This window comes from Oncorhynchus masou, chromosome 32 (assembly GCF_036934945.1).
Source record: "Oncorhynchus masou masou isolate Uvic2021 chromosome 32, UVic_Omas_1.1, whole genome shotgun sequence".
Taxonomy (NCBI): Eukaryota; Metazoa; Chordata; class Actinopteri; order Salmoniformes; family Salmonidae; genus Oncorhynchus; species Oncorhynchus masou.
In genome coordinates this window covers 93357034-93384933 of record NC_088243.1, presented here as the reverse complement: position 1 = coordinate 93384933, position 27900 = coordinate 93357034, and the positions used below count along the sequence as shown (strand labels likewise).

General features: G+C 52.0%; 1 protein-coding gene across 5 annotated transcripts in view; it reads right to left on the bottom strand.

The window, feature by feature from the left end:
* The window catches only part of LOC135526811 (transcriptional regulator ATRX-like), a 117933-nt gene that overhangs the window by 26611 nt on the left and 63422 nt on the right, over nucleotides 1–27900 (bottom strand). For all 5 annotated transcript variants that reach the window (XR_010453356.1, XM_064955483.1, XM_064955484.1 and 2 more), the window contains 12 exons: nucleotides 25372–25518; nucleotides 24704–24881; nucleotides 24485–24622; nucleotides 12958–13133; nucleotides 8692–8809; nucleotides 8135–8265; nucleotides 6236–6330; nucleotides 5032–5168; nucleotides 4531–4678; nucleotides 4262–4362; nucleotides 3266–3374; nucleotides 1224–1401 (listed from right to left, as the gene is read on the bottom strand). Coding sequence is in view for 4 of the 5 variants with exons in the window: in XM_064955483.1 (XP_064811555.1) it covers nucleotides 1224–1401; nucleotides 3266–3374; nucleotides 4262–4362; nucleotides 4531–4678; nucleotides 5032–5168; nucleotides 6236–6330; nucleotides 8135–8265; nucleotides 8692–8809; nucleotides 12958–13133; nucleotides 24485–24622; nucleotides 24704–24881; nucleotides 25372–25518 (1656 nt within the window). In the remaining variant the exon portion in view is untranslated. The remainder of the gene's footprint in view (nucleotides 1–1223; nucleotides 1402–3265; nucleotides 3375–4261; nucleotides 4363–4530; nucleotides 4679–5031; nucleotides 5169–6235; nucleotides 6331–8134; nucleotides 8266–8691; nucleotides 8810–12957; nucleotides 13134–24484; nucleotides 24623–24703; nucleotides 24882–25371; nucleotides 25519–27900) is intronic.

Here is a 27900-nt window from a genome sequence, read left to right as displayed (position 1 = left end):
ATAGTACCCTGAGAGGGGAAAAGGACAGGTTTACATCTATAGTACCCTGAGAGGAGAAGAGGACAGGTCAGAGGACAGGTTTACATCTATAGTACCCTGAGAGGGAAAGAGGACAGGTTTACATCTATAGTACCCTGAGAGGGAAAGAGGACAGGTTTACATCTATAGTACCCTGAGAGGGGAAGAGGACAGGTTTACATCTATAGTACCCTGAGAGGAGAAGAGGACAGGTTTACATCTATAGTACCCTGAGAGGGAAAGAGGACCGGTCAGAGGACAGGTTTACATCTATAGTACCCTGAGAGGAGAAGAGGACAGGTTTACATCTATAGTACCCTGAGAGGAGAATAGGACAGGTCAGAGGACAGGTTTGTTCTTAACTGACTAGTTAAATACATTAAAAGAATACCCTGGGTAAACGAAAGTATTTCCTGTGCCTCAAAACCAAACATTTTCCTGGTCCACCACTCCCCCCTGGACTTGAACTTTACAACCAGGTCCACCTCTACAAGTAGCGGGACCCACGACTCCTAACTCCTAACCCTAACCGAGCTGCACTTCCTAACCTCCTGCCCAATGTATGACCATATTAGAGAGACATATTTCCCTCAGATCACTCAAACACGTCAGCTTGTTTTGCCACTACAATACACCACCTTCGTTGCCCTGATTTTAGTCTGAACTCTGCTGAGTATTATGTGATCGACTGACTGGCTGGCTGGCTGGCTGACTTGGTTGACTGGCTGACTTGGTTGACTGGCTGACTTGGTTGACTTGGCTGACTTGGTTGACTGGCTGACTTGGTTGACTGGCTGACTTGGTTGACTGGCTGACTGGCTGACTTGGTTGACTGGATGACTTGGTTGACTTGGCTGACTGGCTGACTTGGTTGACTGGCTGACTTGGTTGACTTGGCTGACTTGGTTGACTGACTGACTTGGTTGACTGGCTGACTTGGTTGACTTGGCTGACTTGGTTGACTGGCTGACTTGGTTGACTGGCTGACTTGGTTGACTTGGCTGACTTGGTTGACTGGCTGACTTGGTTGACTGGCTGACTTGGTTGACTGGCTGACTTGGTTGACTGGCTGACTTGGTTGACTGGCTGAATTGGTTAACTGGCTGAATTGGTTGACTGGCTGACTTGGTTGACTGGCTGGTTGACTGGTTGGCCGACTGGTTGGCTAACTAACTGGTTGGCTAACTAACTGGCTGGCTGTTTACCTGAGCCAGGAATCGGTAAACGTAGCAGGTCTTGAGCTGTCCGAAGCGGTAGAGCCTGAAGATACTCTGGATGTCGTACGACGGGTTCCAGGACGCGTCGAAGATGATGACCCTGTTAGCTCCTATCAGGTTGATGCCCAGAGAACCAGCCCTGGTCGAGATCAGGAACAACCGCCCTCTACAGAGGGAGAGAGGGAGGAGAGGGAGAGAGGGAGGAGAGGTAGAGAGGGAGGAGAGGTAGAGAGGGAGGAGAGGTAGAGAGGGAGGAGAGGTAGAGAGGGAGGAGAGGTAGAGAGGGAGGAGAGGTAGAGAGGGAGGAGAGGTAGAGAGGGAGGAGAGGTAGAGAGGGAGGAGAGGTAGAGAGGGAGGAGAGATAGAGAGGGAGGAGAGATAGAGAGGAGAGGTAGAGAGGGAGGAGAGGTAGAGAGGGAGGAGAGGTAGAGAGGAGAGGTAGAGAGGAGAGGTAGAGAGGAGAGGGAGAGAGGGAGGAGAGGTAGAGAGGGAGGAGAGGTAGAGAGGGAGGAGAGGTAGAGAGGGAGGAGAGGGAGAGAGGAGAGGGAGGAGAGGTAGAGAGGAGAGGTAGAGAGGGAGGAGAGATAGAGAGGAGAGGTAGAGAGGAGAGGTAGAGAGGAGAGGTAGAGAGGGAGGAGAGAGATGGGGGAGAGGAGAGGTAGAGAGGGAGGAGAGGTAGAGAGGAGAGATGGGGGAAAGGAGAGGTAGAGAGGGAGGAGAGGAAGAGAGGGAGGAGAGGAGAGGAAGAGAGGGAGGAGAAAGTAAGAAGGGAGCAATGATGGGGGGATAGAACCAACTTCCTCTTATTGAAGATGCCTACATTACAATATCAACTATGAAGGGACAGGACTATCAAAAACATGTTTATACTACCAGAGTATGGGTGTCGTTTGTAGAGTATAGAGATATTGAGGTGACAGGGTAGCCTAGTGGTTAGAGCGTTGGACTAGTAACCAAAAGGTTGCAAGTTCAAATCCCAGCTGACAAGGTACACATCTGTCGTTCTGCCCCTGAACAGGCAGTTAACCCACTGTTCCTAGGCCGTCATTGAAAATAAGAATCGGTTCTTAACTGACTTGCCTAGTTAATTAAAGGTAAAATAACAAATATTGTTATCCACGTCGGCACCAGTGATGTTAGGATGAAACAGAGGTCAACAACATAGCTTCAGCTTCTAACGTCCCTATAAAGATGTGATGGTAATTCAGAGATTGTCTCTAAAATAGTGTCTGAGTATAACGGAACTGATTTGGCAGGCGAAAACCATTCAGGAAGTAGTTTTTTTTTTGGTTTTGTAGTTTTCTATTCAATGCCATAACAGTATCCATTGACTTAGGACTACAATTGCAGTTCCAATGCCTTCCACTAGATGTCAACAGTATTTAGAAATGGTTTCAGGCTTGTAGTATTCTGATGAGGGAGTAAGACCAGTCTGAATGAGTGAACCCTTACGTGTCACAGAGCTTTTTCATGCGCGCGACCGAAAGAGTGCCTTTCTTGTTTAGCTTTTATATTGACAACGTTGTTGTCCGGTTGAAATATTATAGATAATTTAGGCTAAAAACAACCTGAGGATGGAATATAAACATTGTTTGACATGTTTTTATGAACTTTACGGATACAAGTCTGCCTGTTTTGACTGCATTTGAGCCTGTGGATTACTGAAGAAAACACGAACAAAACTGAGGTTTTTGGATATAAAGAGGGACTTTATCGAACAAAAGGAAAATTTATTGAGTAAATTAATGTCTTCTGAGTGCAACCATATGAAGATCATCAAAGGGATTCATTTTCTCTCCATTTCTGAGTTCTGTAACTCTTCTACTTGGCTGGTTACTCGTTTGTAATGATTTGTATGCTGGGCTGTGTTCTCAAATAATTGTAAGGTATGCTTTTGCCGTAAAGCATTTTTTAAATCTGACACCGTGGTTGGATTCACAAGAAGTTAATCTTTAAACCTTTGTAAAATATGTTTTGTTTTCTGAATTTTTATAACGAGTATTTCTGTATTTGAGCCGGGTGTCGTTTACCGGACGTTGCTGGTGTCATTGAACTCCTCTGCCCACTTCTTCCGGTTCAGGGCGTTGGTGGAGCCGTCCAAGCGGTAGTAGTCAATGTTCCGGAACCACTTCCCCTCACCTGCACAGGTAAACACAGTGTCGTCAGACAACAGTTTTCAAAGACTACAGTCATCATCCAGTTTGACCTTTCCTGTCAGCTTCAGTTTAGGTAGTCAATAGGCAAGCCTTCTCCCAAACCAATCCTTGAACAGGCCTAGTTTCAAAACGCATCACTAGAGTCTGGGCCAGGAGTGAAGCTCCTCGTTGAAGCCATTAAGTGTAAGGATGACCACAGTACTGCAGGTACTACTGTTAGCAGAAAACAGGATCCTGCACTATAATGAAAGGAATTTACATCAAACAATAAGTTACAAGCAGAATTTAGTAGCTAATGGCAACCTGCAGTACCAAGTCAGTCTTCAATACTCAATGAGAAGGAGGCAGGACCAAGTCTGCAACAACACAATACAGAGAGAGAGAGGTAGTAGAGGTCAGGGGGGTAGAGGTCAGGGGGGAGGGGGTAGAGAGGTCGGGGGGGGGGGGGGTAGAGGTCAGGGGGGAGGGGGTAGAGAGGTTAGGGGGGAGGGGGTAGAGGTCAGGGGGGAGGGGGTAGAGAGGTTAGGGGGAGGGGGTAGAGGTCAGGGGGAGGGGGTAGAGAGGTTAGGGGGGGGGGTAGAGGTCAGGGGGAGGGGGTAGAGAGGTTAGGGGGAGGGGGTAGAGGTCAGGGGGAGGGGGTAGAGAGGTTAGGGGGGAGGGGGTAGAGAGGTCGGGGGGGGGGGGGTAGAGGTCAGGGGGAGGGGGGTAGAGAGGTTAGGGGGAGGGGGTAGAGGTCAGGGGGGAGGGGGTAGAGAGGTTAGGGGGAGGGGGTAGAGGTCAGGGGGAGGGGGTAGAGAGGTTAGGGGGAGGGGGGTAGAGAGGTTAGGGGGGTAGAGAAGTCAGGGGGTAGAGGTCAGGGCAGTACAGTACCTTTGTAGGGAGACTGTTTCTCCTCCTCTTTGGCTCGGCCAGCCAGCTCCAGGAAGTCTTCAATCAGGTCCAGAGAGATCAGAGACTGACTGAACACCAGACTGATGAGGGGACAGAAGACGCGTCGACATCACTAGACTGTCATGTCAACAGGGCATTTACAACAGGGAAACAGTCCCACCGAGCCATGTTGAAGCATTTCATTCAAGCACTTAGCATTGATCAATTCAGCACAATGTGTTCCATGTCTCCAGAGCTCGGCTCCTTACACTTTGTCCTCCACCTCCTCGGCCATACGGAGGATCTCAAACAGCAGCACCATCTTCCCAGAATGCTCCAGGATCTCAGAGTCGGCCTCTGTAACAAACTCCTTGTGCCAGTCAGGACTCCTGGTGCCAGGGCTGGAAGCTGGGCGCACTGGGGAGGGCAGAGGGCAAGGGTTAGAGGTCAGAGCTGGAGCAGTGAGCTCAGATGGTTCATGTTATGTACAGTGCCTTTCAAAAGTATTCAGACCCCTTAGATTTCTTCACATTTTATTGTGTTACAAAGTGGGATTAAAATGTATTTAATTGTCTGTTTGTCGTTGTTGTTTTTGTTGTTGTTGTCAACAGTCTACACAAATTACTATGTCAAAGTGGAATAATAATTCTATCATACTCTTTGCTCTAACAGAGCAAACCTTACTTCAACATTCCCTTCCTGACACCATAACATCACACATTTCTAGTGAGGTAACAGTCTACAGGCTCTATATAATTGTATTTCTATACCTTCCTCCTGTGGCTCCGCCCGGTTGCGGCTGGAAGGGTCTCCCCCTCGGGAGCTGGTGTTCCACTCCTTTATCACCTCGAGAGCGTCACTGTCTGAGTCACTGTCCTTCTTCCTGGTCTTCCCCCTCTTCTTCTTCCTACAGGGGGACAGAGCAGAGCAACATTACAGTACGATAAGACAGTCACCGGACCAATGACTGGTTAGAGGAAGCAGCCGACCGGACCAATGACTGGTTAGAGGAAGCAGCTGACCGGACCAATGATTGGTTAGAGGAAGCAGCTGACCGGACCAATGACTGGTTAGAGGAAGCAGCTGACCGGACCAATGACTGCAGTCAAACAGCTTTTACACCTGATGCTGGATGAATACATCTGACATCAATCTGATATACGAGATGTGTCGGGAATACATCTGACATCACTCTGATATAGTAGATGTGTCGGGAATACATCTGACATCACTCTGATATAGTAGATGTGTCGGGAATACATCTGACATCACTCTGATATACGAGATGTGTTGGGATGTTTTTTTTCCTTCATGGATCTACAGGACGGTGAGTGACAGGACGGTGAGTGACAGGATGGTGAGTGACAGGATGGTGAGTGACAGGACGGTGAGTGACAGGATGGTGAGTGACAGGATGGTGAGTGACTGGATGGTGAGTGACAGGATGGTGAGTGACAAGATGGTGAGTGACAGGATGGTGAGTGACAGGATGGTGAGTGACAGGATGGTGAGTGACAGGATGGTGAGTGACAGGACGGTGAGTGACAGGATGGTGAGTGACAGGACGGTGAGTGACAGGATGGTGAGTGACAGGACGGTGAGTGACAGGACGGTGAGTGACAGGACGGTGAGTGACAGGACGGTGAGTGACAGGACGGTGAGTGACAGGATGGTGAGTGACAGGATGGTGAGTGACAGGATGGTGAGTGACAGGATGGTGAGTGACAGGATGGTGAGTGACAGGATGGTGAGTGACAGGATGGTGAGTGACAGGATGGTGAGTGACAGGATGGTGAGTGACAGGATGGTGAGTGACAGGATGGTGAGTGACAGGATGGTGAGTGACAGGATGGTGAGTGACAGGACGGTGAGTGACAGGACGGTGAGTGACAGGACGGTGAGTGACAGGATGGTGAGTGACAGGACGGTGAATGACAGGATGGTGAATTACGCAGAAAAGTGATATGTAGTTACTTTTTCTGTTTCTCGTCTTCAGAGGTCATGCTCATGGAAGACTCCTCGGTCTCCGAGGCGATGAACTCGTCCATGCTGTCCTCGTCAAAGTACCCCTAAAACACAAGGCACAGTCAGAACCCCCGAGGCAGAGTCAGAACCCCCGAGGCAGAGTCAGAACCCCCGAGACAGAACCCCCGAGGCAGAGTCAGAACCCCCGAGGCAGAGTCAGAACCCCCGAGGCAGAGTCAGAACCCCCGAGACAGAGTCAGAACCCCCGAGACAGAGTCAGAACCCCCGAGACAGAGTCAGAACCCCGAGACAGAGTCAGAACCCCCGAGACAGAGTCAGAACCCCCGAGACAGAGTCAGAACCCCCGAGACAGAGTCAGAACCCCCGAGACAGAGTCAGAACCCCCGAGACAGAGTCAGAACCCACGAGACAGAGTCAGAACCCACGAGACAGAGTCAGAACCCACGAGACAGAGTCAGAACCCACGAGACAGAGTCAGAACCCACGAGACAGAGTCAGAACCCACGAGACAGAGTCAGAACCCACGAGACAGAGTCAGAACCCACGAGACAGAGTCAGAACCCCCGAGACAGAGTCAACTAAGAGCGGGAACATGGGATAATAAAGAGTCTCAGATTATTTTCCAAGACAAGTACAAAGACCTCAAAGCTACAAGCAGGCCCAAAATGTTCAAACAGACAGCCGGGCGAGGGGAGAGAGACAGCCGGGCGAGGGGAGAGAGAGAGACAGCCGGGCGAGGGGAGAGAGAGAGACAGCCGGGCGAGGGGAGAGAGACAGCCGGGCGAGGGGAGAGAGACAGCCGGGCGAGGGGAGAGAGACAGCCGGGCGAGGGGAGAGAGACAGCCAGACAGCCGGGCGAGGGGAGAGAGACAGCCGGGCGAGGGGAGAGAGACAGCCGGGCGAGGGGAGAGAGACAGCCAGACAGCCGGGCGAGGGGAGAGAGACAGACAGACAGCCGGGCGAGGGGAGAGAGACAGCCGGGCGAGGGGAGAGAGACAGCCGGGCGAGGGGAGAGAGACAGCCGGGCGAGGGGAGAGAGAGAGACAGCCGGGCGAGGGGAGAGAGAGAGACAGCCGGGCGAGGGGAGAGAGACAGACAGACAGACAGCCGGGCGAGGGGAGAGAGACAGCCGGGCGAGGGGAGAGAGACAGCCGGGCGAGGGGGAGAGACAGCCGGGCGAGGGGAGAGAGACAGCCGGGCGAGGGGAGAGAGAGAGACAGCCGGGCGAGGGGAGAGAGAGAGACAGCCGGGCGTGGGGAGAGAGACAGACAGACAGCCGGGCGAGGGGAGAGAGACAGACAGACAGCCGGGCGAGGGGAGAGAGAGAGACAGACAGACAGCCGGGCGAGGGGAGAGAGAGAGACAGACAGACAGCCGGGCGAGGGGAGAGAGAGACAGACAGACAGCCGGGCGAGGGGAGAGAGAGAGACAGACAGACAGCCGGGCGAGGGGAGAGAGACAGACAGACAGACAGCCGGGCGAGGGGAGAGAGACAGACAGACAGCCGAGCGAGGGGAGAGAGACAGACAGACAGCCGAGCGAGGAGAGAGACAGACAGACAGCCGGGCGAGGGGAGAGAGACAGACAGACAGCCGGGCGAGGGGAGAGAGACAGACAGCCGGGCGAGGGGAGAGAGACAGACAGCCGGGCGAGGGGAGAGAGACAGACAGCCGGGCGAGGGGAGAGAGACAGACAGACAGCCGGGCGAGGGGAGAGAGACAGACAGACAGCCGGGCGAGGGGAGAGAGACAGACAGACAGCCGGGCGAGGGGAGAGAGACAGACAGACAGCCGGGCGAGGGGAGAGAGACAGACAGACAGCCGGGCGAGGGGAGAGAGACAGACAGACAGCCGGGCGAGGGGAGAGAGACAGGAAAAGTGTGTGCACCTTGTTTTCCTTGCTGATGTAGTCCAGCTGCAGGCACCAGGGATGGGTCCAGATTCTGCTGAGCATCTGGAAGTCCTGGAACAGTTTGGTCCCGGCTCGGCCCCGACCCCCCTCCACCACGTTCCCCGCACCTGCCCACAGAGACCGAGCGAGACAGAGCGGTGCGTGAGAGAGGGAGAATGTATTTATTTCATACCCACCACAGCTGTAGCTGAATGAGGAACCACTCCCTCACACTCACAACACCAGAACAATCAGAGAGACGGAACAAATGTAGTGCTATAATCACGGTTGTGTTGGGATTTTCTGTTCCCTTTCTATTCGGTTTTTAGATTTTACTTGAAATTCAGTTCAGTTGCTAGTTTTTATGAATAAATATCAATATTTATTTTGTATATAATAGCAGGGCTACCCCAGGCCCCCACCCCCAATAGCAGGGCTACCCCAGGCCCCCACCCCCAATAGCAGGGCTACCCCGGGCCCTAATGTGTACCTGTTAAGTGCTCCAGGTAGTGTCGGTATAGAGTACACTAGATGGGATAGGGGTTAGTGTGTACCTGTTAAGTGCTCCAGGTAGTGTCGGTATAGAGTACACTGGATGGGCGTGACTCTGACGGACACAACGTACTCATGTTTAGGAGGCAGGAACTTGGTCAGGGCAGAGTAGTCTCTTCTCTGGAGAGAGAGCAGAGAGACCAGTAAAACACACGGTAGTCTCTTCTCTGGAGAGAGAGCAGAGAGACCAGTAAACACACGGTAGTCTCTTCTCTGGAGAGAGAGCAGAGAGACCAGTAAAACACACAGTAGTCTCTTCTCTGGAGAGAGAGCAGAGAGGCCAGTAAAACACACAGTAGTCTCTTCTCTGGAGAGAGAGCAGAGAGACCAGTAAACACACGGTAGTCTCTTCTCTGGAGAGAGAGCAGAGAGACCAGTAAAACACACGGTAGTCTCTTCTCTGGAGAGAGAGCAGAGAGGCCAGTAAAGCACACGGTAGTCTCTTCTCTGGAGAGAGAGCAGAGAGACCAGTAAAACACACGGTAGTCTCTTCTCTGGAGAGAGAGCAGAGAGACCAGTAAAACACACGGTAGTCTCTTCTCTGGAGAGAGAGCAGAGAGACCAGTAAAACACACGGTAGTCTCTTCTCTGGAGAGAGAGCAGAGAGACCAGTAAAACACACGGTAGTCTCTTCTCTGGAGAGAGAGCAGAGAGACACACGGTAGTCTCTTCTCTGGAGAGAGAGCAGAGAGACCAGTAAAACACACGGTAGTCTCTTCTCTGGAGAGAGAGCAGAGACCAGTAAACACACGGTAGTCTCTTCTCTGGAGAGAGAGCAGAGAGACCAGTAAAACACACGGTAGTCTCTTCTCTGGAGAGAGAGCAGAGAGACACACGGTAGTCTCTTCTCTGGAGAGAGAGCAGAGAGACACACGGTAGTCTCTTCTCTGGAGAGAGAGCAGAGAGACACACGGTAGTCTCTTCTCTGAGAAGGTAGGGACACACGGTAGTCTCTTCTCTGAGAAGGTAGGGACACACGGTAGTCTCTTCTCTGAGAAGGTAGGGACACACGGTAGTCTCTTCTCTGAGAAGGTAGGGACACACGGTAGTCTCTTCTCTGAGAAGGTAGGGACACACGGTAGTCTCTTCTCTGAGAAGGTAGGGACACACGGTAGTCTCTTCTCTGAGAAGGTAGGGACACACGGTAGTCTCTTCTCTGGAGAGAGAGCAGAGAGACACACGGTAGTCTCTTCTCTGAGAAGGTAGGGACACACGGTAGTCTCTTCTCTGAGAAGGTAGGGACACACGGTAGTCTCTTCTCTGAGAAGGTAGGGACACACGGTAGTCTCTTCTCTGGAGAGAGAGCAGAGAGACACACGGTAGTCTCTTCTCTGAGAAGGTAGGGACACACGGTAGTCTCTTCTCTGAGAAGGTAGGGACACACGGTAGTCTCTTCTCTGAGAAGGTAGGGACACACGGTAGTCTCTTCTCTGAGAAGGTAGGGACACACGGTAGTCTCTTCTCTGAGAAGGTAGGGACACACGGTAGTCTCTTCTCTGAGAAGGTAGGGACACACGGTAGTCTCTTCTCTGAGAAGGTAGGGACACACGGTAGTCTCTTCTCTGAGAAGGTAGGGACACACGGTAGTCTCTTCTCTGAGAAGGTAGGGACACACGGTAGTCTCTTCTCTGAGAAGGTAGGGACACACGGTAGTCTCTTCTCTGAGAAGGTAGGGACACACGGTAGTCTCTTCTCTGGAGAGAGAGCAGAGAGACACACGGTAGTCTCTTCTCAGAGAGAGCAGAGAGACACACGGTAGTCTCTTCTCTGGAGAGAGAGCAGAGAGACACACGGTAGTCTCTTCTCTGAGAAGGTAGGGACACACGGTAGTCTCTTCTCTGAGAAGGTAGGGACACACGGTAGTCTCTTCTCTGAGAAGGTAGGGACACACGGTAGTCTCTTCTCTGAGAAGGTAGGGACACACGGTAGTCTCTTCTCTGAGAAGGTAGGGACACACGGTAGTCTCTTCTCTGAGAAGGTAGGGACACACGGTAGTCTCTTCTCTGGAGAGACCAGTAAAACACACGGTAGTCTCTTCTCTGAGAAGGTAGGGACACACGGTAGTCTCTTCTCTGGAGAGAGAGCAGAGAGACACACGGTAGTCTCTTCTCTGAGAAGGTAGGGACACACGGTAGTCTCTTCTCTGAGAAGGTAGGGACACACGGTAGTCTCTTCTCTGAGAAGGTAGGGACACACGGTAGTCTCTTCTCTGAGAAGGTAGGGACACACGGTAGTCTCTTCTCTGAGAAGGTAGGGACACACGGTAGTCTCTTCTCTGAGAAGGTAGGGACACACGGTAGTCTCTTCTCTGAGAAGGTAGGGACACACGGTAGTCTCTTCTCTGAGAAGGTAGGGACACACGGTAGTCTCTTCTCTGAGAAGGTAGGGACACACGGTAGTCTCTTCTCTGAGAAGGTAGGGACACACGGTAGTCTCTTCTCTGAGAAGGTAGGGACACACGGTAGTCTCTTCTCTGAGAAGGTAGGGACACACGGTAGTCTCTTCTCTGAGAAGGTAGGGACACACGGTAGTCTCTTCTCTGAGAAGGTAGGGACACACGGTAGTCTCTTCTCTGAGAAGGTAGGGACACACGGTAGTCTCTTCTCTGAGAAGGTAGGGACACACGGTAGTCTCTTCTCTGAGAAGGTAGGGACACACGGTAGTCTCTTCTCTGAGAAGGTAGGGACACACGGTAGTCTCTTCTCTGAGAAGGTAGGGACACACGGTAGTCTCTTCTCTGAGAAGGTAGAGACACACGGTAGTCTCTTCTCTGAGAAGGTAGGGACACACGGTAGTCTCTTCTCTGAGAAGGTAGGGACACACGGTAGTCTCTTCTCTGAGAAGGTAGGGACACACGGTAGTCTCTTCTCTGAGAAGGTAGGGACACACGGTAGTCTCTTCTCTGAGAAGGTAGGGACACACGGTAGTCTCTTCTCTGAGAAGGTAGGGACACACGGTAGTCTCTTCTCTGAGAAGGTAGGGACACACGGTAGTCTCTTCTCTGAGAAGGTAGGGACACACGGTAGTCTCTTCTCTGAGAAGGTAGGGACACACGGTAGTCTCTTCTCTGAGAAGGTAGGGACACACGGTAGTCTCTTCTCTGAGAAGGTAGGGACACACGGTAGTCTCTTCTCTGAGAAGGTAGGGACACACGGTAGTCTCTTCTCTGAGAAGGTAGGGACACACGGTAGTCTCTTCTCTGAGAAGGTAGGGACACACGGTAGTCTCTTCTCTGAGAAGGTAGGGACACACGGTAGTCTCTTCTCTGAGAAGGTAGGGACACACGGTAGTCTCTTCTCTGAGAAGGTAGGGACACACCGTAGTCTCTTCTCTGAGAAGGTAGAGACACACGGTAGTCTCTTCTCTGAGAAGGTAGGGACACACGGTAGTCTCTTCTCTGAGAAGGTAGGGACACACCGTAGTCTCTTCTCTGAGAAGGTAGGGACACAGTCAAAGAGAGGCAATAAACAGCCTGAGGTAATTATTCTAGTGTCAAAGTGGTCTACAAAGTGGAGGACAATTAAGTCATGAAGTCCGTCTCATCCACAACGGAGATTTACGTGGTAAAGTGGTATCCACAACTTCATCGGACTCTGGGCAAGTAGATTAAGGGACTGATTCCCAAAATCCCAAGGTATCACTTTAAAAGACATTTCCTGCAATTCTCCACCTTTTGGCACCAGGGGGGAAAAATGTGCAGTTTTACAGCAAATTTCCTGTAAATTTCCATATCTTAATAATATGATATCTGAGTGAGAGTGACTTACAAAATGAATGGGGCCCCCCTCGAGGTCAGCAGGGCCCCCAGGGCCCTCCTGCGTGCCCGGTCTATATTCGGCAAATATGACTACAAGTTTAGACAACCGGCTGACTCCTTAACCAATCTAAAACATGGCTTGCTGACATGACTCATTAACCAATCTAAAACATGGCTAGTTGACATGACTCATTAACCAATCTAAAACATGGCTAGTTGACATGACTCATTAACCAATCTAAAACATGGCTCGCTGACATGACTCATTAACCAATCTAAAACATGGCTCGCTGACATGACTCATTAACCAATCTAAAACATGGCTAGTTGACATGACTCATTAACCAATCTAAAACATGGCTAGTTGACATGACTCATTAACCAATCTAAAACATGGCTAGTTGACATGACTCATTAACCAATCTAAAACATGGCTAGTTGACATTTTTGGAAATGGATCCGCGGGCCTACATAAGGGAGGCTGTGAGCCGCCCGTTACCCACAGTGTTACCTGAACACATCCATTGAGCATCTCGTAGAGGATGTGAGCCCTCTTCTTCATGATCCGTACATCCTGGTCCGTGGAGTCGGCTGCCTGCCCGTTCTGGATGGGGTTGACAAAACGGTTCCTGAACTCCTTCACTGACCCCAGCAGGTTCTCCTTGATGAAGTTCACCATGCAGTGGTCTGGACAGGGCACACACACAACATAAGTATTCACCCTCCCCTCAGTGTTATATAGTGTTACAACAGTGGTCTGGACAGGGCACACACACAACATAAGTATTCACCCTCCCCTCAGTGTTATATAGTGTTACAACAGTGGTCTGGACAGGGCACACACACAACATAAGTATTCACCCTCCCCTCAGTGTTATATAGTGTTACAACAGTGGTCTGGACAGGGCACACACACAACATAAGTATTCACCCTCCCCTCAGTGTTATATAGTGTTACAACAGTGGTCTGGACAGGGCAAACACACATTAGTACACTTTCAAATAAATATTCAGCCCTCTTGGATTTCTTCACATTTTGTTGTGTTACAACGCGAGATTTAAAAAGGATTTCAATGTAATTCTTTTGTCGCCCATCTAAACAAAATACTGAAATGTAAAAAAAATAATAAAAAAAGAGAAATAAACTAATATAGCTTGATTTGATAAGTATTCACCCCACATGTTTGCCAGTGATTACAGCTGTGATTCTTCTGAGGTAAGTCTCATAAGAGCTTTGCACAACTGTATTATTTTAAAGATTTAAAGATGCAATATGCAGAAATCGCTCTGCCATTTACTGGTAGCTAAAATTCGAATAGTTCACCTAATTTCATTTGCAGAATTTGCTTCTCTCTTTGAATTTATGAAGTATTGTGTAGATAGAAGACAACAACAAAAATCACAATTAAATCCCTCCCTGAAAAGGAACAAAATGTGAAAAATATTTTCAGTATGAAAACTTAAGATAATAAAGATACTTAAGACACTAAAAACCCTGAATATAGACAGGACTCTAGTATGTCACGGAGCGTCCTGAACATCAAGCTGTCTCACTACAGAAACAGGAGAGGGACTCCTGCCCTACGGGCCGTTCTGGTTCACTCTACAGAAACAGGAGATGGACTCCTGCCCTACGGGCCGTTCTGGTCCACTCTACAGAAACAGGAGATGGACTCCTGCCCTACGGGCCGTTCTGGTTCACTCTACAGAAACAGGAGATGGACTCCTGCCCTACGGGCCGTTCTGGTTCACTCTACAGAAACAGGAGATGGACTCCTGCCCTACGGGCCGTTCTGGTTCACTTTACAGAAACAGGAGATGGACTCCTGCCCTACGGGCCGTTCTGGTTCACTCTACAGAAACAGGAGATGGACTCCTGCCCTACGGGCCGTTCTGGTTCACTCTACAGAAACAGGAGATGGACTCCTGCCCTACGGGCCGTTCTGGTTCACTCTACAGAAACAGGAGATGGTCTCCTGCCCTACGGGCCGTTCTGGTTCACTGTACAGAAACAGGAGATGGACTCCTGCCCTACGGGCCGTTCTGGTTCACTCTACAGAAACAGGAGATGGTCTCCTGCCCTACGGGCCGTTCTGGTTCACTGTACAGAAACAGGAGATGGTCTCCTGCCCTACGGGCCGTTCTGGTTCACTCTACAGAAACAGGAGATGGACTCCTGCCCTACGGGCCGTTCTGGTTCACTCTACAGAAACAGGAGATGGACTCCTGCCCTACGGGCCGTTCTGGTTCACTCTACAGAAACAGGAGATGGACTCCTGCCCTACGGGCCGTTCTGGTTCACTCTACAGAAACAGGAGATGGACTCCTGCCCTAAGGGCCGTTCTGGTTCACTCTACAGAAACAGGAGATGGACTCCTGCCCTACGGGCCGTTCTGGTTCACTCTACAGAAACAGGAGATGGACTCCTGCCCTAAGGGCCGTTCTGGTTCACTCTACAGAAACAGGAGATGGACTCCTGCCCTACGGGCCGTTCTGGTTCACTCTACAGAAACAGGAGAGGGACTCCTGCCCTACGGGCCGTTCTGGTTCACTCTACAGAGACAGGAGATGGACTCCTGCCCTACGGGCCGTTCTGGTTCACTCTACAGAAACAGGAGATGGACTCCTGCCCTAAGGGCCGTTCTGGTTCACTCTACAGAAACAGGAGAGGGACTCCTGCCATACGGGCCGTTCTGGTTCACTCTACAGAAACAGGAGATGGACTCCTGCCATACGGGCCGTTCTGGTTCACTCTACAGAGACAGGAGAGGGACTCCTGCCCTACGGGCCGTTCTGGTTCACTCTACAGAGACAGGAGAGGGACTCCTGCCCTACGGGCCGTTCTGGTTCACTCTACAGAGACAGGAGAGGGACTCCTGCCCTACGGGCCGTTCTGGTTCACTCTACAGAGACAGGAGATGGACTCCTGCCCTACGGGCCGTTCTGGTTCACTCTACAGAAACAGGAGATGGACTCCTGCCCTACGGGCCGTTCTGGTTCACTCTACAGAAACAGGAGATGGACTCCTGCCCTAAGGGCCGTTCTGGTTCACTCTACAGAAACAGGAGATGGACTCCTGCCCTAAGGGCCGTTCTGGTCCACTCTACAGAAACAGGAGATGGACTCCTGCCCTACGGGCCGTTCTGGTTCACTCTACAGAAACAGGAGATGGACTCCTGCCCTACGGGCCGTTCTGGTTCACTCTACAGAAACAGGAGATGGACTCCTGCCCTACGGGCCGTTCTGGTTCACTCTACAGAAACAGGAGATGGACTCCTGCCCTACGGGCCGTTCTGGTTCACTCTACAGAAACAGGAGATGGACTCCTGCCCTAAGGGCCGTTCTGGTTCACTCTACAGAGACAGGCGAGGGACTCCTGCCCTAAGGGCCGTTCTGGTTCACTCTACAGAAACAGGAGATGGACTCCTGCCCTACGGGCCGTTCTGGTTCACTCTACAGAAACAGGAGATGGACTCCTGCCCTACGGGCCGTTCTGGTTCACTCTACAGAAACAGGAGATGGACTCCTGCCCTACGGGCCGTTCTGGTTCACTCTACAGAAACAGGAGATGGACTCCTGCCCTACGGGCCGTTCTGGTTCACTCTACAGAAACAGGAGATGGACTCCTGCCCTACGGGCCGTTCTGGTTCACTCTACAGAAACAGGAGAGGGACTCCTGCCCTACGGGCCGTTCTGGTTCACTCTACAGAAACAGGAGATGGACTCCTGTCCTAAGGGCCGTTCTGGTTCACTCTACAGAAACAGGAGATGGACTCCTGCCCTACGGGCCGTTCTGGTTCACTCTACAGAAACAGGAGATGGACTCCTGCCCTACGGGCCGTTCTGGTTCACTCTACAGAAACAGGAGATGGACTCCTGCCCTAAGGGCCGTTCTGGTTCACTCTACAGAAACAGGAGATGGACTCCTGCCCTAAGGGCCGTTCTGGTTCACTCTACAGAAACAGGAGATGGACTCCTGCCCTAAGGGCCGTTCTGGTTCACTCTACAGAAACAGGAGATGGACTCCTGCCCTACGGGCCGTTCTGGTTCACTCTACAGAAACAGGAGATGGACTCCTGCCCTAAGGGCCGTTCTGGTTCACTCTACAGAAACAGGAGATGGACTCCTGCCCTACGGGCCGTTCTGGTTCACTCTACAGAAACAGGAGATGGACTCCTGCCCTAAGGGCCGTTCTGGTTCACTCTACAGAAACAGGAGATGGACTCCTGCCCTAAGGGCCGTTCTGGTTCACTCTACAGAAACAGGAGATGGACTCCTGCCCTAAGGGCCGTTCTGGTTCACTCTACAGAAACAGGAGATGGACTCCTGCCCTAAGGGCCGTTCTGGTTCACTCTACAGAAACAGGAGATGGACTCCTGCCCTACGGGCCGTTCTGGTTCACTCTACAGAAACAGGAGAGGGACTCCTGCCCTACGGGCCGTTCTGGTTCACTCTACAGAAACAGGAGATGGACTCCTGCCATACGGGCCGTTCTGGTTCACTCTACAGAAACAGGAGAGGGACTCCTGCCCTACGGGCCGTTCTGGTTCACTCTACAGAAACAGGAGATGGACTCCTGCCATACGGGCCGTTCTGGTTCACTCTACAGAAACAGGAGAGGGACTCCTGCCCTACGGGCCGTTCTGGTCCACTCTACAGAAACAGGAGAGGGACTCCTGCCCTACGGGCCGTTCTGGTTCACTCTACAGAAACAGGAGAGGGACTCCTGCCCTACGGGCCGTTCTGGTTCACTCTACAGAAACAGGAGATGGACTCCTGCCCTACGGGCCGTTCTGGTTCACTCTACAGAGACAGGAGATGGACTCCTGCCCTACGGGCCGTTCTGGTTCACTCTACAGAAACAGGAGATGGACTCCTGCCCTACGGGCCGTTCTGGTTCACTCTACAGAGACAGGAGATGGACTCCTGCCCTAAGGGCCGTTCTGGTTCACTCTACAGAGACAGGAGATGGACTCCTGCCCTACGGGCCGTTCTGGTTCACTCTACAGAAACAGGAGAGGGACTCCTGCCCTACGGGCCGTTCTGGTTCACTCTACAGAAACAGGAGAGGGACTCCTGCCCTACGGGCCGTTCTGGTTCACTCTACAGAAACAGGAGATGGACTCCTGCCCTAAGGGCCGTTCTGGTTCACTCTACAGAGACAGGAGATGGACTCCTGCCCTAAGGGCCGTTCTGGTTCACTCTACAGAAACAGGAGATGGACTCCTGCCCTAAGGGCCGTTCTGGTTCACTCTACAGAAACAGGAGATGGACTCCTGCCCTAAGGGCCGTTCTGGTTCACTCTACAGAAACAGGAGAGGGACTCCTGCCCTACGGGCCGTTCTGGTTCACTCTACAGAAACAGGAGATGGACTCCTGCCATACGGGCCGTTCTGGTTCACTCTACAGAAACAGGAGATGGACTCCTGCCCTAAGGGCCGTTCTGGTTCACTCTACAGAAACAGGAGATGGACTCCTGCCCTAAGGGCCGTTCTGGTTCACTCTACAGAAACAGGAGAGGGACTCCTGCCCTACGGGCCATTCTGGTTCACTCTACAGAAACAGGAGATGGACTCCTGCCATACGGGCCGTTCTGGTTCACTCTACAGAAACAGGAGAGGGACTCCTGCCCTACGGGCCGTTCTGGTTCACTCTACAGAAACAGGAGAGGGACTCCTGCCCTAAGGGCCGTTCTGGTTCACTCTACAGAGACAGGAGATGGACTCCTGCCCTAAGGGCCGTTCTGGTTCACTCTACAGAAACAGGAGATGGACTCCTGCCCTAAGGGCCGTTCTGGTTCACTCTACAGAAACAGGAGATGGACTCCTGCCCTACGGGCCGTTCTGGTTCACTCTACAGAAACAGGAGATGGACTCCTGCCCTAAGGGCCGTTCTGGTTCACTCTACAGAGACAGGAGATGGACTCCTGCCCTAAGGGCCGTTCTGGTTCACTCTACAGAAACAGGAGATGGACTCCTGCCCTAAGGGCCGTTCTGGTTCACTCTACAGAGACAGGAGATGGACTCCTGCCCTACGGGCCGTTCTGGTTCACTCTACAGAAACAGGAGAGGGACTCCTGCCCTACGGGCCGTTCTGGTTCACTCTACAGAAACAGGAGAGGGACTCCTGCCCTACGGGCCGTTCTGGTCCACTCTACAGAAACAGGAGAGGGACTCCTGCCCTACGGGCCGTTCTGGTCCACTCTACAGAAACAGGAGATGGACTCCTGCCCTAAGGGCCGTTCTGGTCCACTCTACAGAAACAGGAGAGGGACTCCTGCCCTACGGGCCGTTCTGGTTCACTCTACAGAAACAGGAGATGGACTCCTGCCCTACGGGCCGTTCTGGTTCACTCTACAGAAACAGGAGATGGACTCCTGCCCTACGGGCCGTTCTGGTTCACTCTACAGAAACAGGAGATGGACTCCTGCCCTACGGGCCGTTCTGGTTCACTCCACAGAAACAGGAGATGGACTCCTGCCCTACGGGCCGTTCTGGTTCACTCTACAGAAACAGGAGATGTACTCCTGCCCTACGGGCCGTTCTGGTTCACTCTACAGAAACAGGAGATGGACTCCTGCCCTACGGGCCGTTCTGGTTCACTCTACAGAAACAGGAGATGGACTCCTGCCCTACGGGCCGTTCTGGTTCACTCTACAGAAACAGGAGATGGACTCCTGCCCTAAGGGCCGTTCTGGTTCACTCTACAGAGACAGGCGAGGGACTCCTGCCCTAAGGGCCGTTCTGGTTCACTCTACAGAAACAGGAGATGGACTCCTGCCCTACGGGCCGTTCTGGTTCACTCTACAGAAACAGGAGATGGACTCCTGCCCTACGGGCCGTTCTGGTTCACTCTACAGAAACAGGAGATGGACTCCTGCCCTACGGGCCGTTCTGGTTCACTCTACAGAAACAGGAGATGGACTCCTGCCCTACGGGCCGTTCTGGTTCACTCTACAGAAACAGGAGATGGACTCCTGCCCTACGGGCCGTTCTGGTTCACTCTACAGAAACAGGAGAGGGACTCCTGCCCTACGGGCCGTTCTGGTTCACTCTACAGAAACAGGAGATGGACTCCTGTCCTAAGGGCCGTTCTGGTTCACTCTACAGAAACAGGAGATGGACTCCTGCCCTACGGGCCGTTCTGGTTCACTCTACAGAAACAGGAGATGGACTCCTGCCCTACGGGCCGTTCTGGTTCACTCTACAGAAACAGGAGATGGACTCCTGCCCTACGGGCCGTTCTGGTTCACTCTACAGAAACAGGAGATGGACTCCTGCCCTAAGGGCCGTTCTGGTTCACTCTACAGAAACAGGAGATGGACTCCTGCCCTACGGGCCGTTCTGGTTCACTCTACAGAAACAGGAGATGGACTCCTGCCCTAAGGGCCGTTCTGGTTCACTCTACAGAAACAGGAGATGGACTCCTGCCCTACGGGCCGTTCTGGTTCACTCTACAGAAACAGGAGAGGGACTCCTGCCCTACGGGCCGTTCTGGTTCACTCTACAGAAACAGGAGATGGACTCCTGCCATACGGGCCGTTCTGGTTCACTCTACAGAAACAGGAGAGGGACTCCTGCCCTACGGGCCGTTCTGGTTCACTCTACAGAAACAGGAGATGGACTCCTGCCATACGGGCCGTTCTGGTTCACTCTACAGAAACAGGAGAGGGACTCCTGCCCTACGGGCCGTTCTGGTCCACTCTACAGAAACAGGAGAGGGACTCCTGCCCTACGGGCCGTTCTGGTTCACTCTACAGAAACAGGAGAGGGACTCCTGCCCTACGGGCCGTTCTGGTTCACTCTACAGAAACAGGAGATGGACTCCTGCCCTACGGGCCGTTCTGGTTCACTCTACAGAAACAGGAGATGGACTCCTGCCCTACGGGCCGTTCTGGTTCACTCTACAGAGACAGGAGATGGACTCCTGCCCTAAGGGCCGTTCTGGTTCACTCTACAGAGACAGGAGATGGACTCCTGCCCTACGGGCCGTTCTGGTTCACTCTACAGAAACAGGAGAGGGACTCCTGCCCTACGGGCCGTTCTGGTTCACTCTACAGAAACAGGAGATGGACTCCTGCCCTAAGGGCCGTTCTGGTTCACTCTACAGAAACAGGAGATGGACTCCTGCCCTACGGGCCGTTCTGGTTCACTCTACAGAAACAGGAGATGGACTCCTGCCCTACGGGCCGTTCTGGTTCACTCTACAGAAACAGGAGAGGGACTCCTGCCCTACGGGCCGTTCTGGTTCACTCTACAGAAACAGGAGATGGACTCCTGCCCTACGGGCCGTTCTGGTTCACTCTACAGAAACAGGAGAGGGACTCCTGCCCTACGGGCCGTTCTGGTTCACTCTACAGAAACAGGAGAGGGACTCCTGCCCTAAGGGCCGTTCTGGTTCACTCTACAGAAACAGGAGATGGACTCCTGCCCTACGGGCCGTTCTGGTTCACTCTACAGAAACAGGAGATGGACTCCTGCCCTAAGGGCCGTTCTGGTTCACTCTACAGAAACAGGAGATGGACTCCTGCCCTAAGGGCCGTTCTGGTTCACTCTACAGAGACAGGAGATGGACTCCTGCCCTAAGGGCCGTTCTGGTTCACTCTACAGAAACAGGAGATGGACTCCTGCCCTAAGGGCCGTTCTGGTTCACTCTACAGAAACAGGAGATGGACTCCTGCCCTAAGGGCCGTTCTGGTTCACTCTACAGAAACAGGAGAGGGACTCCTGCCCTACGGGCCGTTCTGGTTCACTCTACAGAAACAGGAGATGGACTCCTGCCCTAAGGGCCGTTCTGGTTCACTCTACAGAAACAGGAGATGGACTCCTGCCCTAAGGGCCGTTCTGGTTCACTCTACAGAAACAGGAGATGGACTCCTGCCCTAAGGGCCGTTCTGGTTCACTCTACAGAAACAGGAGAGGGACTCCTGCCCTACGGGCCATTCTGGTTCACTCTACAGAAACAGGAGATGGACTCCTGCCATACGGGCCGTTCTGGTTCACTCTACAGAAACAGGAGAGGGACTCCTGCCCTACGGGCCGTTCTGGTTCACTCTACAGAAACAGGAGAGGGACTCCTGCCCTAAGGGCCGTTCTGGTTCACTCTACAGAAACAGGAGAGGGACTCCTGCCCTAAGGGCCGTTCTGGTCCACTCTACAGAAACAGGAGAGGGACTCCTGCCCTAAGGGCCGTTCTGGTTCACTCTACAGAGACAGGAGATGGACTCCTGCCCTAAGGGCCGTTCTGGTTCACTCTACAGAAACAGGAGATGGACTCCTGCCCTAAGGGCCGTTCTGGTTCACTCTACAGAAACAGGAGATGGACTCCTGCCCTACGGGCCGTTCTGGTTCACTCTACAGAAACAGGAGATGGACTCCTGCCCTAAGGGCCGTTCTGGTTCACTCTACAGAGACAGGAGATGGACTCCTGCCCTAAGGGCCGTTCTGGTTCACTCTACAGAAACAGGAGATGGACTCCTGCCCTAAGGGCCGTTCTGGTTCACTCTACAGAGACAGGAGATGGACTCCTGCCCTACGGGCCGTTCTGGTTCACTCTACAGAAACAGGAGAGGGACTCCTGCCCTACGGGCCGTTCTGGTTCACTCTACAGAAACAGGAGAGGGACTCCTGCCCTACGGGCCGTTCTGGTCCACTCTACAGAAACAGGAGAGGGACTCCTGCCCTACGGGCCGTTCTGGTCCACTCTACAGAAACAGGAGATGGACTCCTGCCCTAAGGGCCGTTCTGGTCCACTCTACAGAAACAGGAGAGGGACTCCTGCCCTACGGGCCGTTCTGGTCCACTCTACAGAAACAGGAGATGGACTCCTGCCCTACGGGCCGTTCTGGTTCACTCTACAGAGACAGGAGAGGGACTCCTGCCCTAAGGGCCGTTCTGGTTCACTCTACAGAAACAGGAGAGGGACTCCTGCCCTACGGGCCGTTCTGGTTCACTCTACAGAAACAGGAGAGGGACTCCTGCCCTACGGGCCGTTCTGGTTCACTCTACAGAGACAGGAGATGGACTCCTGCCCTACGGGCCGTTCTGGTTCACTCTACAGAAACAGGAGATGGACTCCTGCCCTACGGGCCGTTCTGGTTCACTCTACAGAGACAGGAGATGGACTCCTGCCCTAAGGGCCGTTCTGGTTCACTCTACAGAGACAGGAGATGGACTCCTGCCCTACGGGCCGTTCTGGTTCACTCTACAGAAACAGGAGAGGGACTCCTGCCCTACGGGCCGTTCTGGTTCACTCTACAGAAACAGGAGAGGGACTCCTGCCCTAAGGGCCGTTCTGGTTCACTCTACAGAAACAGGAGAGGGACTCCTGCCCTACGGGCCGTTCTGGTTCACTCTACAGAAACAGGAGAGGGACTCCTGCCCTACGGGCCGTTCTGGTTCACTCTACAGAAACAGGAGAGGGACTCCTGCCCTACGGGCCGTTCTGGTTCACTCTACAGAAACAGGAGAGGGACTCCTGCCCTACGGGCCGTTCTGGTTCACTCTACAGAAACAGGAGATGGACTCCTGCCCTACGGGCCGTTCTGGTTCACTCTACAGAAACAGGAGATGGACTCCTGCCCTACGGGCCGTTCTGGTTCACTCTACAGAAACAGGAGATGGACTCCTGCCCTACGGGCCGTTCTGGTTCACTCTACAGAAACAGGAGATGGACTCCTGCCCTAAGGGCCGTTCTGGTTCACTCTACAGAAACAGGAGATGGACTCCTGCCCTAAGGGCCGTTCTGGTTCACTCTACAGAAACAGGAGATGGACTCCTGCCCTAAGGGCCGTTCTGGTTCACTCTACAGAGACAGGAGATGGACTCCTGCCCTAAGGGCCGTTCTGGTTCACTCTACAGAGACAGGAGATGGACTCCTGCCCTAAGGGCCGTTCTGGTTCACTCTACAGAAACAGGAGATGGACTCCTGCCCTAAGGGCCGTTCTGGTTCACTCTACAGAGACAGGAGATGGACTCCTGCCCTACGGGCCGTTCTGGTTCACTCTACAGAAACAGGAGAGGGACTCCTGCCCTAAGGGCCGTTCTGGTCCACTCTACAGAAACAGGAGAGGGACTCCTGCCCTAAGGGCCGTTCTGGTTCACTCTACAGAGACAGGAGATGGACTCCTGCCCTAAGGGCCGTTCTGGTTCACTCTACAGAGACAGGAGATGGACTCCTGCCCTACGGGCCGTTCTGGTTCACTCTACAGAAACAGGAGAGGGACTCCTGCCCTACGGGCCGTTCTGGTTCACTCTACAGAAACAGGAGAGGGACTCCTGCCCTACGGGCCGTTCTGGTTCACTCTACAGAAACAGGAGATGGACTCCTGCCCTACGGGCCGTTCTGGTTCACTCTACAGAGACAGGAGATGGACTCCTGCCCTACGGGCCGTTCTGGTTCACTCTACAGAGACAGGAGATGGACTCCTGCCCTACGGGCCGTTCTGGTTCACTCTACAGAAACAGGAGATGGACTCCTGCCCTACGGGCCGTTCTGGTTCACTCTACAGAAACAGGAGAGGGACTCCTGCCCTAAGGGCCGTTCTGGTCCACTCTACAGAAACAGGAGAGGGACTCCTGCCCTAAGGGCCGTTCTGGTTCACTCTACAGAGACAGGAGATGGACTCCTGCCCTAAGGGCCGTTCTGGTTCACTCTACAGAGACAGGAGATGGACTCCTGCCCTACGGGCCGTTCTGGTTCACTCTACAGAAACAGGAGAGGGACTCCTGCCCTACGGGCCGTTCTGGTTCACTCTACAGAAACAGGAGAGGGACTCCTGCCCTACGGGCCGTTCTGGTTCACTCTACAGAAACAGGAGATGGACTCCTGCCCTACGGGCCGTTCTGGTTCACTCTACAGAGACAGGAGATGGACTCCTGCCCTACGGGCCGTTCTGGTTCACTCTACAGAGACAGGAGATGGACTCCTGCCCTACGGGCCGTTCTGGTTCACTCTACAGAAACAGGAGATGGACTCTTGCCCTACGGACCGTTCTGGTTCATTTTGGCTAACTGTATATAACAACGTAATGGACATACACTCTATGAGGTTGTTCTGCAGCGGAGTGCCGGTGAGCACCACTCTCCGTCGGGTCTTGATGGAGTTCATGGCTTTAGAGATGGCCGACGCCTCGTTCTTCAAGATGTGGCCCTCATCACAGATCACAAAGTCTGGGCCTGGGGAGGGAGACAACACAGAGCAGAGAGTTGAGGAGAAACTGGATACAAGAAATAACTGTGTGTGTGTCCTCTACCTACCTGGGTCAACCAGGGTCTTCTGGAAGGTCTCTTTGAGTTTCTTGCTCTTGATGTTTCTACCCTGTGTGAGGTTCCGGTACATCTCATAGCCAATGATCATGATTCCTCCATCCTCCTGCCACTGCTGCAGGGCAGACGCTCTCTCCTGAGGACGCTTCACCGTGGCCAGCTCCGTCACCTAGCGACAGACGCAGAGCGGGAACACCGACACACAGCGTAAAACACACACAGCTATGGAAAAAACTAGAGACCACTGCATAATGATCTGTATCTGTGGTTTTACTATTTATAGGTATGTGTTTGGGTCAAGTTAACAGTTTTGTTTTATTCTATTCTGACAACAATTCTCCCAAATAAACACATTGTCATTTAGAGCTTTTCTTTACAGAAAACAACAACTGGAATTGTGATACAGTGAATTATAAGTGTAATAATCTGTCTGTAAACAATTGTTTTAAAAATGACTTGTGTCATGCATAAAGTAGATGTCCTAACCGACTTACCAAAAACTATAGTTTGTTAACAAGAGATTTGTGGAGTGGTTGAAAATCGAGTTTTAATGACTCCAACATAAGTGTATGTAAACTTCAAACTTCAACTGTGTGAATATATATATATGTGTGTGTGTGTGTGTGTGTGTGTGTGTGTGTGTGTGTGTGTGTGTGTACCTCTAAACTCTCCTCGTCCTTGAAGCCGTACTGCCACTTCTCAAACTCGTTGAGCCAGTTGAGAACGGTGTTGAGAGGACAGACGATCAGAGCCGTGGAGAAGTCTAACTTTTCACACAGCAGTAGTGTGTGGAGTAGGGTTACCACCTAGTGGTATAAACAGGGTTAGATACAGTCTAGATATATACACATAGAGAGAGTAGGGTTACCACCTAGTGGTATAGACAGGGTTAGATACAGTCTAGATATATACACATAGAGAGAGTAGGGTTACCACCTAGTGGTATAGACAGGGTTAGATACAGTCTAGATATATACACATAGAGAGAGTAGGGTTACCACCTAGTGGTATAGACAGGGTTAGATACAGTCTAGATATATACACATAGAGAGAGTAGGGTTACCACCTAGTGGTATAGACAGGGTTAGATACAGTCTAGATATATACACATAGAGAGAGTAGGGTTACCACCTAGTGGTATAAACAGGGTTAGATACAGTCTAGATATATACACATAGAGAGAGTAGGGTTACCACCTAGTGGTATAGACAGGGTTAGATACAGTCTAGATATATACACATAGAGAGAGTAGGGTTACCACCTAGTGGTATAAACAGGGTTAGATACAGTCTAGATATATACACATAGAGAGAGTAGGGTTACCACCTAGTGGTATAGACAGGGTTAGATACAGTCTAGATATATACACATAGAGAGAGTAGGGTTACCACCTAGTGGTATAGACAGGGTTAGATACAGTCTAGATATATACACATAGAGAGAGTAGGGTTACCACCTAGTGGTATAGACAGGGTTAGATACAGTCTAGATATATACACATAGAGAGAGTAGTGTGTGGAGTAGGGTTACCACCTAGTGGTATAGACAGGGTTAGATACAGTCTAGATATATACACATAGAGAGAGTAGTGTGTGGAGTAGGGTTACCACCTAGTGGTATAGACAGGGTTAGATACAGTCTAGATATATACACATAGAGAGAGTAGGGTTACCACCTAGTGGTATAGACAGGGTTAGATACAGTCTAGATATATACACATAGAGAGAGTAGTGTGTGGAGTAGGGTTACCACCTAGTGGTATAGACAGGGTTAGATACAGTCTAGATATATACACATAGAGAGAGTAGTGTGTGGAGTAGGGTTACCACCTAGTGGTATAGAAAGGGTTAGATACAGTCTAGATATCCACATGTTGTTCCGTTACAGCCTTGTTCTAAAATGGATACAATTATTTTTCCCCCCTCATCGATCTACACACAATACCCACGTAATGGCACACTACCCCCATAAATGACACACTACCCCATAATGGCAATACCCCAAGACGACACACTACCAGATAAAGACAATACCCCAAGACGACACACTACCAGATAAAGACAATACCCCAAGATGACACACTACCAGATAAAGACAATACCCCAAGACACAATACCCCCATAAATGACACACTACTGACAATACCCCATAACGACTCAAAACCTCATGACACTGTCCCATAACAACGCGGCACACTGTCCCATAACAACGCGACACACTGTCCCATAACAACGCGACACACTGTCCCATAACGATAAATCAATAGGGCTGTTGTCCTGCTGGAAGGTGAACCTTCGCCCCAGTCGGAGGTCCTGAGCGCTCTGGAGCAGGTTTTCATCAAGGATCTCTGTCCTTCGCTCCGTTCATCTATTCTGACAAGTTTTCCAGTCCCTGCCACTGGAAAATATCCCCACAGCATGATGCTGCCACCACCATGCTTCACCGTAGGGATGCTGCCACCACCAAGCTTCACCGTAGGGATGGTGCCACCACCATGCTTCACCGTAGGGATGGTGCCTCCACCATGCTTCACCGTAGGGATGGTGCCTCCACCATGCTTCACCGTAGGGATGGTGCCTCCACCATGCTTCACCGTAGGGATGGTGCCTCCACCATGCTTCACCGTAGGGATGGTGCCTCCGCCATGCTTCACCGTAGGGATGGTGCCTCCGCCATGCTTCACCGTAGGGATGGTGCCTGACTTCACCGTAGGGATGGTGCCATGCTTCACCGTAGGGATGGTGCCACCGCCATGCTTCACCGTAGGGATGGTGCCTCCACCATGCTTCACCGTAGGGATGGTGCCAGGTTTTTATCCAGATGTGAAGCTTGGCATTCAGGCCAAAGAGTTCAATCTTGGTTTCATCAGACCAGAGAATCCTCTCGGTGCCTTTTGGTAAACTCCAAGTGGGCTGTCATGGCCTTTACAGAGGAGTGGCTTACGTCTGGCCATTCTACCATAAAGGCCTAATTGGTGAAGTGCTGCAGAGATGGTTGTCCTTCTGGAAGATTCTCCCATCTCCACAGAGGAGCTCTGGAGCTCTGTCAGATTGACCATCGGGTTCATGGTCACCTCCCTGACCAAGGCCCTTCTACCCTGATTGCTCAGTTTGAACGGGCGTCCAGCTCGAGGAAGAGTCTTGGTGGTTCCAACCTTCTTCCATTTAAGAATGATGGAGGCCACTCTG